Here is a 16,140-nt window from a genome sequence, read left to right on the forward strand (position 1 = left end):
TCGCCCAGCCCCCACCGAGGCTCGGCCTTGCCAAATTTAGCGAGGCTAAGCCTCGCGGTGGCTGCGAGCCCCTGGCCGGGCGAGGCTCGCCCGGGCCACCGGTGAGGCTCGCCAGCCTCGCTAGTGGCTGCGAGCATCGCCGGGGGCTAGATGAGGCCCGCCTGGCCACCGGCAGGGTTGGGGCAAGGCCTGCCTGGCCACCGACGGGGTTGGGCGAGCCTCACTAGTGGCTGGGCTTGCCTCCGGCGAGCTCGTCCAAGTCTCACCGGCAACCGGCAGCCGCGGCGATGGACGGCGGACGGCAGCAAGACGGGCGGTCAATGAAGAAGAAGAAGAAGAAGAGAAAATGGAAGAAGAAAAGTTGTTTTGATTCTTAGATTTGTTCCCGGAACAAGAATCAACTTTTTTTTTATTCTTGATTCTATTCCAAATCTACTTCCATAAACAAAAAAATAGAAATTTGTTCCCGGAAGCAAAAATTTGACCAAACGCAATTTTATTCCCAAACTACTTCCGAGAACAAATAATCAAAATCTGGCCATGTTTGATTGGTTACCAAACAAGGCCTAAGTACCCCGGCACAGTATTGTCTTCGATTCTTGCGCCTTTTGGATACAGGTCCATGAACTACCAATTGAAGGAAGGACGAAAGAAGTAATCAAAAAGATAGCTGAGAATGTGGGTGAAGCTTCAACAGTAAAGATCGGGTCAAAAGGCCATCACTGACAGTGGGCACAGCCAGGATTATATTAAAGCTTTCTTCCCCACTCTTGTCAAAAATCATTTCTAGTTTCAAAGGAAGAGAGCACTGGCTAGATTTTCACTTTGGAAAACTCCCTCAATTTTGCCACACGTGTGGTAGGATAGGATAGGACACTATGCCAAGATCTGCAAGGAAATACCGTATGATGAGGAATTCTTCTCTACAAATGATCAATTGATATATGTTTCATGGCTAAAAGCTGAGATGAATGCTAACAGCCCTTTTTGGAAGACATTTTATGAATTATCTAAGGAGTACATGGATGAGGTTGAGTGCTCCAGAAACACCGATAAACTCTTGGACAAATCACTATGTTCCAACAAGGTACCAGCAGTCCTCAAGGAATGGGAAGAAGTTCCTAGGAGGATAAAGGAAAGGAAAATGGCAGGATGTGAAAACCTTATTTTGATGAAAACTCAGGTGTTAGAGGAAGATGTAGACACTAAATTAGCCTCTCCTCTATTGTTAGAGCTCCCCTCATTTTAGCATGCTGGAGGCTCCCTGCAAGAAAATCAAGGAAAGCCAAAAGTGAGAGAAGCTAAGAAAGTTCGAAGGCATCATCCCTGTGATCAGCAAGATTTAGGTGCACTACAAATTTATTCTCCATTAGTTTTCGTTAAATTTTACTAACAAATGGTTGACATAGATAATACATGACAGCTAACGGATGTAATAATTTGGGATTTTACCTTTCATTAGTCATATGTTTATTAGTTTATGGTTTTCTTGTTATTAATCTAATTTAATGGAAATTAACATAGGTACTAGTTTGCGATTTTTTGTTGTAAAAAATTTAGTGAGTTAAATTTGTTACAGATGTATCAAATTAGGGTTTTCAATGGTATTAACCCTTCTTTTCACCACTATTTAAATTTTAAAATTAGAAACCAAATCAACAAATTTTGTTAACTTGATTCAATGATAGGATAACATTAGATGTTTTTAAGATAAGGATATTATATATGCCGTCTCTTTCATGCAGGACTAACATGAGTGTCATAAGTTTCAACCACTTACGTCATATGTAGCACCGACATGAACACGCAACACGCAACACGACAAGACACGACACGCCGACACGTCATTTCTTAAAAATAGAGAATTTCGACACATTTCGACACGTTATATATTAAATATATTTTTATATATAAATACATAAATAAATAATAATAAATTAGCCTAGAATTAATTTACACGAAAAATATTAATAATATCATTCATTATTTTAATTTGTTACAATAACACATAAAACTTAGAGGAAAAAAACATTGTTTAAAGAAAATGCTGAAATGATATTTTTAAATTTATTTATTTATCATATATAGCATTTTTTTATTACTTCTTTCATAGTAAAAGACTTTTTAAAAACTAAAACAATTTAAAAAAAACTGAAAAAAATTGACCCTATGCGTGTATATGTATAGCATTTTTATTACTTCTTTTATTACTTCTTTGTGTATATTTATATTTTGACCCCATAAGTATTAGACATATCTAAAATTGATCCCGTGCGTGTCGGAATCGCGTGTCGGAATTTTGGACTCACATGTCAGAGCGTGTCGGAGAGAATTGACCACATGTCGGATTTTTCAACACTCGTTGACCGCGTGTCGGAGCGTGTCGGGACGTGTCGGAGCGTGTCGGACACAACACGAAGGCTTCCGGAGAGTGTCCGTGCTACATAGCTTACGCCACAACTTCTAAAAACTGTTCACTTGAGTGCCATAACTTTCAATTGATCACTTAAGTGTCATAACTTTTAAAAAATGTTCATCCAAGTGGGAGTAATACAATAGGTTATGGTACTTATGGTGAAAGTTTTTTTGAAAGTTATGACACTTTATGATTGATTGAAACGATGTATAGCACTCTAGTGATAATTAAAAAAAATTATGGCAATCAAATAAACGTTGTTTGATTGAGAATTGCGTGTTCCGATTATAAAAAAGACAGGGAAATACCTTGGCATATCATCTTATTGGGGTTAGTCAAAGAAAGATATGTTTGCATGGATATTAGTAAGAGTTAACATGAAGATGGAGGCCCGGAAAGAAAAGACCATGTCTAAAGCAGGTAAAGAAGTCTTGATCAAGAGCATAGCGCAAGCTATTCCTCAATATGCCATGTCGATATTCAAGATACCAAATTCTGTTTGTAATGCCATTGAAAAGGGAGAAGCCTCTTTATGGTGTTGACACCTAAATTTCACAATTTTATTTAGATTAATCACGTACAAAATTAGGAATTAGTCGCTAAAAAAAGAAGAAAAGTAAAAAAAAAAAAAAAAATCATTAAAAGGTATCATGTTTTCATTATTGCACTGCATATTGAATGGTTTTTAAAAAAAAAAATCCAAAAAAAAAAAATTGTCATCAAAAGGAAAAAAAAATTAAAATATTATTATTAAAGAAATTAGTTACAAAAAAAAAAAAGGAAAATGGGAAAATGAGACCGGGCCGGGAGCAGGTCAACCCGGCCTCTTTCTTTTCGCTTGGGCCGGCCCACTTTTCTTTTATTTTGTCCAAGATGAGCCCAACCTTCTTTTCCTCTCCTTCTTGGTCCTTCACGCGTTCTGCAGGAAAAAGAGGGGGAGGTATGCGAACAAGAGGAGGGACAGAGGTGAGAGAGAGGACAGGGCGAGCGTCGTGTGAGACGTTTGGTCGGGGGGCAGGCCGGCAGCAGCAGCTGGCACGGCAGCAGGCCGTGCGCGCCGGTGCTAAAAATTGTGAGAGTGGGTTCGTTTTTTGGGGCTGGAGAAAGAGATGTTCAAGGGGGAACTCTTCGGTGAGAGTCCGAGAGAGAGATGGTAAACGGAGAGTGAAAGGTCCAAGCGACTGAGAGAGCAAGAGAGGGCGCCTCGGCCCTTCCCGGCGACGTCCTCAAGCCGAACAGGTACGCTTGGCTCTGCTTGCATTCTGTTTTGGGCACACCGGACCGGAGCTCGCGGCCGTCCGCCTCGCGCGAGCTCCGGCCCTTGTCGTCCTTATATTTTGTTTCCACAGTCCCCGTACGTCGTGCGTCAAGGTCGCCGGCATGGATTCGAGTCCCGGCGGAGCCGGAAACCTTAGGATTTGTCGGCGCACGTCAACTGTCTGTGAAAATGTCTCGGTTAGATTTGTGAACACTTACACCGATTTTTGCTTTGCTTTCGGAATGCTAGCTGTGATTCCATGTTTCCTTCATTTGTGGTTGCTTAGTCGGCATTTCCTTATCGCCTGTTTCGACTAATGGTGGGGTCAGGTCCATCAAGTCTCAGAGTCCGGATTGGGTCAGTGGGGTCGCCAGAGTTTGGGGACCAATCACTTGTTCGCAACCGCGTAGGTCGGCATCGGCGGTTGGTGTTGAGGCGAAAGAACTTTATGGTGAGAGTTTAGAAAATTCAGAATTTTAATTGAAAAATTTTCAAAACAGACTTTCCGGTTATTTTCTTAAAAAATAGAAGTTTCTTAACTCTAAAGTGGGCTAAAAAATTGAGTAAGCCATTAGGGCTCTACCTTAGGGCTTCAATTGTCTTCAAAGACAATTACTCTTCTTTGCATGCTTTTGCTCTTTTGATCCCTTTAGTCCAGTTAAGATTAACATTTATATTTTCATTAATGTTAAATATTTGTTCTCCCATGCAATTTATTTAAACGCTTTCATTGGTTGCTAACTATTATTTTAATGATTGCATACTCGCATGATTATCTCGCCTGTTAGTGGATTTGTCTAAAATTAATCCAAACTATTTGACAAAATTTCTTTCTAAAATGAATAAAATTAGGTACCGAAAGAGCACTAATTAGTTAATTAATGTAATCAAGTCACCAATCCTAGATTCTCTTGTTGCGTAGGAAGTGAGGTCCTAGATTCTCTTGTTGCGTAGGAGGTGAGGTACACTTTCATGTCTCCCTTGGTTTTTAGCCCACCCAATAAGCTAGTGACGACTCCTTCTTAAAAATACCCAATGTTGCACAAGGTATATGCTTAGGAGAGCCCGTGCCTAATCATGGGCCTTAGGTCCATCCTTTAACAATACCCTAAACCTATTTCTTTCCCTGAGGGATAGGTCGCGACATGGTGGAAACAAAGTGATACAAGAAAAGGAATGCACTAGAAGCGATGGGAAGTGATGAAAGCCAAGAAAGACGAAGAAGGATTAGGCTTCAAAGACTTGCAAATCTTTAACGAGGCTATGTTAGGAAAACAAACTTGGAGGCTATCTCAAAATCCTTTGGCTCTTTGGAGTTGGGTTCTTAAAGGCATATATTTTCCGGATGGAGATTTTCCGAAAGCCAAAAAAGGACATTGTTTGTCTTAGGGTTGGCAAAGCATCCTAGTTGGAAGGGAAACCATTGAACCGGATGTTAAATGGCTGGTGGGAGATGGAAAGTCAATAAAGATATGTGAGGATAAATGACTAACTTTGGGTTTGATCAGGGGTCCCACAATCAAGTACGATCCAGACAAAGTAGCATATCTTATTAACGAAGGAACAAAGGAATGGAAAGAACTAACTTTGCAGATAATGTTTGCAAAGGATGTCGTCAAAGAAATACTAGCTTTTCGCATCAGTCATAACCCCACGGCCAATGTTCTATGTTGGACAACAAACAAAACCAGAGATTACATAGTTCAAAGCAGTTACAACAATCAGCATTCCAAGTCTAACAAGCTAGATCTATCCAAGGCATCAACCTCATACCAGCCTCCTTGACTATTATGGACAAAAATATGGAACCTCGTGTTCCCCCAAAGTGCGAATGGACGCCTCCCATATCCTCCACCCTGCTTTCTTGCTCATCCAGAGCTCCTCATCCTCCTCCACTTCTAGCCGTGACATCGAGTGGAGTAGCTATCCAAACCAGAGCAGCAAATCAGTGGAAAACGCCGTTCCCGATCCTTCCACTTCCCCTCCACAATTATACAAAAACAAACCCCACAATTACGAGAATGAGACGCACCTTCCTTGACTGCAGAGAGGAGACAGTGCTGTTGTTCCAGGAAGAGGAAGTCGCCACACAGCCACCGACCATCGAACTCCTCAACCAGCACCAAAGCCTAGGCACAAGAGAGACTCCTGACCCCCCTACTTGGTTGGGCGATTCTCCAAACGCTTGCTTGAGAAGTGCTACTGTGTCGTCACCGTCCATTGCCGTTGTCTCTGTCTGAGAATTGGTTGGTGTGGGAAAAGTTGATGAAAGGGGATGAAGATTAGTGAATATCTAGCTGTGTCAGCGTGTTGTTAATACTCTGCAACAAAGCCTAGAGAGTGCAGACTCGTACATAAAAATTTCGATCCTTTTCCATTTGTAGACAAAAACGATCGGAAACCACCATAAGAAAGGGAGAAGGGAAAATCAAGAGCAGCACCAAGAAGTGGGAAGGGGGAGAGTGGAAGGGCGACACGCATTGGAGGTGGAGGTGGAGGTGGTGCTTTAGAGATCGGATGTTGGAGAGGTGGGAGAGCCGATGATCGAAGGAGGACTAGGGTTGGCGGGAATGGGACTGGAGCGGGGAGAAGCCGGAGGAGAGAAGAGAGAGAGAGGTACTTCGGCATAAGGAGGAAGCAGGTCTGCTCGGCGGAGATGAAGGAGACGTTGGCTTTCTCGGCCGGCCAACAAATCCAGTGGAGCCACACAAAAAAAAAGGAAAATTTTCCTTACCACAAAATGAAAATATTTTCTGAATCTTTTTCAAATTTCAGCCAAACACCGAATTATATTGACATTTTTCTAAAAAATGACTTCCTGAAAAAAAAAAAAAATCGAAATCGTCCCATTTTCCACAACATAAAGAAAGCCATTGAATATAAGTATTTTACCGACCAAAAAAAAGAATATAAGTATTTTCTTAGGTTGGGAAAAAGGTCCCTAAATTTTTTGTATATATTTAATTTAATCCCCAAACTATATGAAAATGTCAAATATTATTATTTCATTATTTAAATTAAGGAAATTTGCCAATTGACTTCCAATTGGTACAATTTTTTTGTCGAAATCCAATATGTTTGAACAATGGACAAAAAAGCATTACACATGGATTATTCAAGTAAGATATTTTAACTCAAATTAAAATGATATTTTAATTTTTTAATGTAAAAATGATTAGTTGTGTTATTTAATGAAGTTGTTTATTATATCTTGATTTCATGTTAAGTGGATAATTCACATGCAAAGTTTTTTCCCCCTAAAAGTTGAGGGATGGCAATATAGTTGGGTTAAAACTCATGCATTACATTACACAAATTAAAAATTCAAGGACAATATTACATATTTGATTATAGTTTATGTGACCATTTATATAATTATCCCATATAAGTATACTAATATTTTTTGGCCTAAGTGAAGGCCCAAGTATATATATGCTCGAACCATCTACAAACCATGCATACAAGAGAAAGACAAAATTGCACACAAGGATTTACTGATTATCAAATTCAAGAACAAACTAATCTTCTTATTTCAATTTGTGTCCAATTAGATTTTTATTTTAGGAGTTAGATGCCTATTGAAATGGTTTAAAAGGACTAACTCTACATCTTGGCACTCATTGAGATCAGTGGTTTAAAAGGAAAATTATCATGATATGTATTCCTTTTCCTGGTTACCGAATTTGGTTTCTGGTTTGGTTTAGGACTGTTCGTTTATCGTAGCAACCAATTCAAAGTTTAATCCTCTTTCGGGAAAATATACGTATAATTGAAAAGATGGAGTCAGTTGCTAGAAAAAACATAGGATTCGATCTATCTGATATTGTAATTCGAAGCCAACTTACATGTACATTATTTGACTGGAAAAAAAAGCATAGCAAAAGAGGAAAATGAACAAATAACATGATGCACGCCAACTGCTTTAGCCGTTCTCATTTTCTGTCAGAAACATGGTTGTTTTTAGGACTCATGCTACACTAAAGTCTACCGTTTCTGGAAGTTGAGCACCTTAATGAAAATGACAAAAATGAACACGAAGAGCACTGTGAATCCTAAGATCACAGCAGCGATCACGCCCAGAAAATCATGTCGAAAACCAAAGTAATCTCTCACGTATTCTTCCACTGTGCCCCCGGTGTCCTGGAGCGTGTTCTTTAAATCGCCAAACTGAGAGACCACCAATCCATACAAACTCCAAGAAACTGGGCACGCCCAATAGTACCATCTCCACCAGATAGGTATCCTCTGTTAAGTAGGAAGTCATAAGGATGTCCACAAATTAGGCATTACGCTTGTGTTGAAAAAGAAATCAGCAGAAACATTAAAATCGAAAGGTTGCTAAAGAACTTACAGTCCTTGGCACAATGAACCCTGAAAAGAGGTTCCATATGCCATAGAATGAAGAAGAGACGATGGAGGCAATGTGGTGGTTTGGGGTCATGCCCATGGTCATCATGCCATAGTAGGTGAAATACAACAATGTGAAGTACATAAAGAATAGATACCAGAAAAATTTTGCAACGGTCCATTGGAATCCAATCATTGCGTAAACTATGATACCATATGATGTAGCTTGCACAAGAATATAGGGGACTTCAATCAGAACCTTAAAAATAAAGATTAATCGCATCAGCAACTTTCCAATATGGATACAAGCACGACACTATTTAAAATAAGCATACTCGGAATCATTTGGAAGTAATTTTACCTGTGCTAATGCGTATGGCAGGGCAGAGTACATCCCTGCAGCTCGCTCTCTATAGAAAACCGTCCTCTCCACTGCTACAACAGGTTGCACGGAAGACGCATTTTGGACCCCAAGGAAGAGAACGGACGAAAACATAGATCCCATCGCGTTGATCAAGTCTTGTTCTCGGGACCTGCGAACCTAACATTCAGAAACACCAACTTCTAGAATGAACGAGGCAGAAATTGACATTTTAGGCAGAACTTACGATTTAGAACCGAGGTCCCAGAACATTGTCCCAAGCAGGAAGGCGATCAAGATAGTGAAGAGGAACCGAACGGCTGTATATGACGAATTCCGCCAATAAGACCAGTGTTGCTTCCATAAGCAAGCCATTAACTGGGTGAAAGTTGACTGAGAATACTTGGTCGGGAAATAAAGAGCCTTAGAATTTGGAGGAGGTATGCTCAACTCTTTAATCAAAGCCTTGTTTCTCCTGAAAATCACGAAAATGGGTTTTCCCATTGACATTTTACGGGTCAATAGCAAGACTAAAAGCTGGACCTCAACATGTGCGGTAAACCCACCTGTACAAATCTGAGTTTTTGTATAAATCAGAAAAATCGACACCCAGAGCGAGTTCTTGTGCTGGGCTTGTGACTTCGAGCATCCAAGTTGCTGGATTATGGCCATCTTTGATTTGTCTAACTCCTTGGATTCCCTTCATTTTGAAGATATATACCTTGGTGATTCAAGAAAAATGAAAGTACAAGCCAAGCCAGGTTATATTTATGAAACCGAATGTACCTCAAAATACTTTATTAGATGAGAAGACTGATGACCTAGAGGACCGACATATATCTCTTGTCCCCCTCGTTTCATTAAGAAAAGCTGCAGAACAAGTAAAAATGCAATGGATTCAAATTTTGAGCACACCGCAAAAAATATTCTTAAGTATGTCAAATGTGTTGACATAACTCACCTCGTCGAAAGCTTCAAATATATCAATGCTTGGCTGGTGAATTGTGCATACAACCGTTCTCCCCGTGTCCACTGTATTTCTAACTGTTCTCATGACAATAGCAGCGGCTCTCGCATCAAGCCCTGAGGTTGGTTCGTCCATGAAAATGATGGAGGGATTTGCGACCAGTTCAATCGCTATGGTCAGTCTTTTGCGTTGCTCCGTGGAGAGACCATCCACACCAGGCAAACCGACCAAGGCTTGTCTCAGCGGATTTAGCTCCACAAGCTCCATGACTTCCTCAATAAACATCTGCAACATTTTTTCTTTTTCAGTTAGAAATGATTTAAATTAGATTGATCCTCAATCAAGACTTTATAACCACCTAGACCGTAAGAGTTTTCACAATTAGCTTTGACTTAAGAAGGCAATCCTGATAAAAATAGATTGTGGTGGTAGATGCAAACCTCTCTGGTTCGGTCGTCCATGTCAGGAGGTAAACGTAGCCATGCAGAGTAAAGTAGCGACTCGTGGACAGTAAGATGAGGTGAATGGATGTCATTCTGTTCACAATATCCAGAAATCCGAGCAAATGTATCTTGGTCCTTTGGATACCCAGAAATCTTTATGTCTCCTTTAATGTATCCTCCGGTTTTTCTTCCAGCCAACACATCCATCATTGTAGTTTTGCCAGCACCGCTGACGCCCATCAAGGCTGTGAGAACACCTGGCCTAAAAGCACCACTTACGTCCTGCAAGAGCACCAATTTATCCTCGAGAACACCTTGATTCTTCATTTCCTACCAATATAACAACAAACGCTTAGTTATATTTCGGATGATGTATCATGATATATCAAAGAGTACAATGTTCAGATGCTTATAGTTTAATAGTCACCTTTGGCATGTCAATTGAATAAGTTAATTCATCAAAACTAATTGAGTATGGCTCAAATGAAAGCACCATTCCTCTTTTCCCATTGGCGGCGATGGCTGTCTCAAACCGTGCACGTCTAGACCTGGATGACCTCCCTGCAAGACCCAAAAGAAAAGATTGGGAAAGCCGTCACTGATGGCCAAAAGCCTTTTGTTCACCTCTTTGAAGTCGCATCACTGCTAAACGATAGTCATTCAAAAGAAATTAACTATGAAGACTTTATACCTGATCCATTTTTGTGATTAGAGCCTTGAGATTGCAACTGAATTAATCCTCCCATTTTATTAGCATCATCATTGCCCTCAAGTTCTTCTGATTTTGCTGTCTGGGAATTGCCAAAGGCTGCATCATCACATGGAGCTTGAGTGAGCAAGCTATTGTTGACAAAAACCTCGACAAGAAGAAAAAGTAGAATGTGCTTACAATTGAGAAGAGCAAGAGCCACCACAAACCCAAAGTTAAAGAGGATGATGAACCCAAACAATGCCCCAACTCCTATCCAATACCAATATGCTTCGGTGAACAACCCACGGGCCTTCAAAACTTGAATTCCTAGCGATTCGTTTGAACTTGAAATTGGGGGAATCTATAGTAGGGAATAATGGTAACAATAAGATGAATCGGTCAATTAGAGATTCAGATCTATGAAAAGATCAAAATATTGGTATTAAACAGTTACAAGACTTTACCTTATCCCAACTCGACCCCAAGAGCTCGTTAACGACTATTGCATTCTGCCCATACATTAAAGGAGATATCCAGTATCCCCAAATCCACCATTTCTTGATGTCCTCTACAATTCAAATAAATCTTAGCACTTCTTTTGAAAAAGAAGCTACGAACAGAATAAAGAAAAAGGTTAACCCTAGTATCTGTGATACCTCGGGAAAGAACAAATCCACCCAATGCATAGAGAGTGAACAGAGCAAACGACCCGAATGTGCTGGCAATGATCTGGTTCCTCCCAAGTGCCGCGATCAATCGAAATAATCCAGAGGCCATCTGGCTAACGAGCACAAGCAAAAGATACTGCTTGAACAACCTGTAACATGACATCGACAGTAGAATGTATTCACTTCGGCAACGAGATTAGAAAGTCCATCTTACAACCAAAGAATAATCACAGTTCTCTCTTACCTTCCAACATTTGGGTCGTATCCAATTACGTAGTAGGTGATGAACACCCAAACTGCAACTTCCACAAATGTGATAGGGATCTTTAGAATCCAGGTTGGAAGAGCATATGCCCATGTAGGATAGAAGAGGAGGTCTCTTTGCTTGTAGAAAACTGGGAGCTTGGCTACGGTCATTGAAATCTCCGCCATTCCGATGAACATCATTATAGTGAGGGTGAAGAAGAAGGCACCAATGTAAATTCCGCCATCAGTTACGGTATCCCGATGCATCTTAGTCCGCAAGAACAGGGTCATCGCAACAAACGCGAGAAGGGTGAGCTAATAAAACAAGTCGTATCAGTTTAAATACATCAATTCTTGGTTAAAGTTGAACTTAAAGAGATTGAAGTTTCGAATTACCAGAGTGATCTTGAAGATGTAGACAAAGGAGTTCCTTTTCATAAGCAAGAACTCTCTTGAAATGCAAGCTTTCAGCAAATTGTTCATTCCAACACCAAATTTTTTGGTAGTCAAAGCGGCCGGGTGGTTCTTGCTCTTGTCAAATGGAATGGAAAGTTCATCCCCAAGTTTTCTTCCCACATAAAATGACTGGAATGCCTCCGCAAATTCGCGAACCGTGACAAAACTGTAAGGCTCATCTTTGCGTACCCAATATTGATGCTGATCCTTTCTTGATGTTACCTATCGAAAAGTAGAAAAGTAGAAAAGTATGTTATTACAAAAGACTTGCCATGGAGAATATGTTTTATCTCCTAAAAGTTGCCAAAATGAAATGATCATATTTTCACATACTTCCTGCAAGAAGTCGGCAACACCCTTCCTCTCAGGGCATTTGAATCCCATGGATTCGAAGAAACCTAGCACGAGTTCACATGGGCCCTGGTACACAATTTGACCATCAGATAGGAGAATGATATCATCAAATAGGTCATAAGTCTCCGGAGCTGGCTGAAGGAGAGAGATAACTGCCGTTCCATCAAGAATGTGAACAAATTGTTTCAAGGAGTTGACGATCTGGGATGTTGTTGAGCTGTCAAGCCCATTAGATATCTCATCCATGAAGAATGCATTGGATGGCCCAACAAGCATCTCACCTAGAAATTACAGATCAGTATTCTCAGTTACTAAAAGTTTGATATGCTTCTAGTTCTAACCTGTGGTCACACGCTTCCGTTGTCCTCCAGAAATACCCCTCAACATTTCATCTCCGACCATGGTATCAGCACATATTTCCAGACCTAAAATCTGTGAAGAAAACGTGTGCGTCAAAGTTCTGCTATTTGCGAAGTACTTATATGATTTTGTAATTATTATTGTCTAAATTACCTTAAGAATATAATCAGTGATAACATTAGCCTCCTGACCTTCTGCTGCTGCTGCCTGTGGAAAGTCGCATGACCCATTGCTTAAGAAAAACCAGACACTCACGTTGATCTAAGAATTTCAATGACACGGTAATAGCTTGTTGGAGTCTAACTCAACCATTTATTTCTCATCAGTTTCTTCTTATGGATTATTTAATTCATTTCCTTGCTTTAATTAGGAAAAAAAAAGGACAACTATAAGCTCTTCTTGTTTAATTACCTTCATGAAGATATCGATATCAAGGTCCGGTTTTATATTTGCTGCTTTCTCTCTTCTCAACAACTCGGACAACAAATCTGCAGATGCCGCCAAACAATTAGCATTTCTTATTCAAAAAAAAAAAAAAAAATTGTCTAAGCCAAACTCGAATAAGACATGACAAAAATATAAAGAATCAAATATGCTAACCATATCGTGATCCAACACCCTGACATCTTGCAGAGAAGGCCAAAGTTTCTCTAACTGTCATTTCTCCTATGTGGAGATCGTGTTGACTAATGAAAGCGGCGGTTCTTTGGGGCACAAACTCATTCAAGTCATGTCCATTGTAGGTTACTCTTCCAGTGGTCTGAGGAATAATCTTCACTCTTTCATTATAATTGTATGATATATTGGTTTATCATATAAAAGTCATAAAAACCACAAAAAGGGCTGAGATGATATGAAAGGTGACTTGCATTAACCTTTAATTTAGAATCAAGCTTGCCTGCCAAAGCTAACAAGAGTGTAGTCTTCCCTGAACTAGGAGGACCTAGAAGCAAAGTCATCCTGCAAAATTGTCCATCCAAATGAGAGGAAAATTGCCATAAAAGAAAGGTAAAGCTAATTTTTCATCATTTCGTTCAAGGAGTATAGAAAAATCTAGATTCAATTCAGTTCAATGTCATTCTCGTTAGAAGATAGAAATTATATTAGTTCCAATTCGAATTTGAAGCAGTAATCAAATCAACATGTTGAAAACTTATGTGACAATTTTTAGTTGAGATTTTTTAATAATTAAACAACATGTAATGCATTTAATAGAACATAGTATCAAGCTTGGAGATGGAACCAAATCAAGTGTGCTGAAATAAAATTAAGTTTTTCTTATTTTGTTTGGAGAAACAAAATTAAGTTAGTTCAGTTTAATTTAGAGATTTAAAAAACTGGTTTTTGATTTGGTTTCATTTGCTCACCTGCCAGGTTTGATGATCCCACTGATGTCTTGAAGGATAGTCACATGCTTCTTTCTACTAGGAAGTAGAGGCAGAAAATTCAAGAAGCCCTGCAGGGATAAAAAGAAGCAAATAGAAAAGAAAAAAAAAAGGTTAAACAAAAAAACTAATGAGAAGATTCAAGCAATTTATTGGATATAATTTTAATAAAAAAATTAATATAATCGTAATTGCAAGTTATGGGATTTAATAGTATGGGACCGGGATGTGTTGGTTTATGTTTTATTGCATTCTCCCACTTAAATAACTAGCTTTTGGGTTGTGGTTCTCCTAAAGTCTATATCAATTATGTAAGAACTACCTGTCATCTCTCCCAACTACAATTGAGTGGCACGGGTATTGTAGTATTTGCCATATAAAGTACATATTGAGGTGAGAGAGCAAAGTCATATGAAGCACATATCAAAATCCATCCCATCAGTGTGAATCTAAGTATCATACCTTGATTAGGATCTTAAAAATAAAATAAAATAAATGAAGTTGCGTTTTTTGGCTTTTACATTTTTCATATTTAGGTGGATGCTAGTTTACCTGTAGAATATCAGTCCAAATATTAATGAAGGTTGGCAAAGCTTTGCTTGCTGCCAGGGCGTCTGCCTCCACGTTCAAATGCTCAAATCTAACTTCAATAGTGGCAATATCAATTCCAACTCTGCAAATAAACCCAGATTCGCGATAACTACAATTATTCACATGCAAAAGGAAAAAAAAAAAGAACTAAATACATCTAGAGTGTTTGAAAATGTAAGTATTGAACCATACTTTAATCTAATAGTTTAAGCTTTTAGAATAGTTAACTGTGGTCTCACAAAATTTCACGTAATATAAGGGTAGGAAATTATGAGATCAAATCCTTTCAAGACTCAACTTGCTTTCATTTTAAAACAGTTAGCAATAGTGCCACGAAATCTCATAGTAAGAATGTTGGGAAAACTTTCTCCAAATCCAAAGAAAAACATGATGATTCATGAATCAACAATTCCCACCACTCTTAACAGGAAAAATTCCACTAACAAGAGATGGCCTGACATGATAAGTATTTTCCTTGGAAAAACTTTTTTCTCTGGAGCCGAAGAGACTCCGTTGCCGATTTGGTAAAAATTCTCTCTTTTCTCAGTAACTCACAAGAAGAGTCTCCAAGGACAGAGCAAACAGAGACTGTACCTATCAATGCGGTTCCTGAGCTTTAGCAAGAACTTCTCGTTGTCCTCTTCAGCGACCCTCACTATCCTCTCCATCAATCTCTTCTTCTCATGAAAACCCAGGTTCTGGATGTCGACCTCGTAGGCACCCCCGCCGTGCGAAGCCATCAGGATCCCTTTCCGGAGACGGTCGAAGGTGGGGAGTTTCTCGAGAGCAGCCCATGTGAGAGCTTCTTCATCGTCCTCGTCCCGCGAAGACCTCGAGAACACGTCCATCGTCGTTGCACGGTTCCTCCTCGTGGTGGAGCTGACCGCCCGCAGGCTGTTGCTCGCTCCGTATATGTTTCCTCCTTCCATTGATGATTGTGTCTGCTACAGTGTTGTTCCTGCTCTGTTTATAAAATACAAGGAGTAGAACTAGAAGAAGAAGAGGAGGAGGTAGGCGACAGCTTTTGAAGTTCCGTTTGCTGCTAACCGAGAAATTATTGGGCGGTCTTGAATCTCTCCACGCAGGCTATGTTCCACTCCATTTGTCGATTGACAGGTGTCCAGGTGGGGCCCACTTTTCATCCTGGTCACCATCTTCTTCTTCTGGTACACATGCCTACGCACCCCACCTCCATAATCAACCCGCGATGCAGAATTGGAGTCTCGTTTTTCTTGTTAATTATGGAGGGTGCCGTGGATATGTACGTGTACCACCCGACATGTTCTTGATCCACGCTGATGTGCGCTCGTGTAATTACGCATAAAAAGTTGCTCTTTGAACGGAGCTCGCAAATAAGAAAGAGACGGAGGAGACACGAAGACGTGAAAATGGAGTTTATAATACAAAGAGAGACTGCGCGTGCATTAGGCCCACGGGGCGTCATTTGAAATGTTGACTATAAATAGTTTCTTGGGTTGGGAAAAGGAAGTTAAAAATTCGTTCTTCGTTTCGATATGTCAAAGCTCTTTTCAATCTATTTTCAATATCTTCAATTTGTCTAATTAAACCCTTCAAGTTTCATGAGTTTTCTGATGAT

The 16,140-nt window shown here is 39.8% G+C and overlaps 1 protein-coding gene and 1 long non-coding RNA gene across 3 annotated transcripts; one reads left to right on the forward strand and one right to left on the reverse strand.

Moving 5' to 3' along the window:
- Positions 1-3,322: 3,322 nt before the first annotated feature.
- On the forward strand, positions 3,323-7,210 carry LOC120289228. Its single transcript, XR_005547147.1, has 3 exons — positions 3,323-3,655; positions 4,004-4,125; positions 4,812-7,210. It is a non-coding gene; the product is annotated as an uncharacterized LOC120289228 (long non-coding RNA).
- Positions 7,211-7,658: 448 nt separating this feature from the next.
- On the reverse strand, positions 7,659-15,574 carry LOC104423142 (pleiotropic drug resistance protein 1). 2 transcript variants are annotated; one of them, XM_039303981.1, is made up of 24 exons: positions 15,138-15,574; positions 14,505-14,625; positions 13,935-14,023; positions 13,443-13,527; positions 13,168-13,327; positions 12,979-13,055; positions 12,721-12,774; positions 12,549-12,639; positions 12,187-12,488; positions 11,794-12,075; positions 11,396-11,664; positions 11,140-11,300; positions 10,948-11,051; positions 10,682-10,844; positions 10,484-10,600; positions 10,220-10,353; positions 9,790-10,122; positions 9,344-9,634; positions 9,169-9,252; positions 8,949-9,082; positions 8,630-8,857; positions 8,383-8,554; positions 8,026-8,280; positions 7,659-7,919 (listed from the first exon to the last, which is right to left on the reverse strand). In XM_039303981.1, the coding sequence occupies exons 1-24, from the start codon at positions 15,470-15,472 to the stop codon at positions 7,659-7,661; spliced, it is 4,302 nt and encodes a 1,433-aa protein (XP_039159915.1). In that variant the 5' UTR covers positions 15,473-15,574. The 2 variants fall into 2 exon arrangements, with proteins under 2 accessions (XP_039159915.1, XP_010033906.2); XM_010035604.3 differs by having other exon boundaries at positions 11,396-11,712.
- Positions 15,575-16,140: the final 566 nt, after the last annotated feature.

Source organism: Eucalyptus grandis, chromosome 10 (assembly GCF_016545825.1).
Source record: "Eucalyptus grandis isolate ANBG69807.140 chromosome 10, ASM1654582v1, whole genome shotgun sequence".
Taxonomy (NCBI): domain Eukaryota; kingdom Viridiplantae; phylum Streptophyta; class Magnoliopsida; order Myrtales; family Myrtaceae; genus Eucalyptus; species Eucalyptus grandis.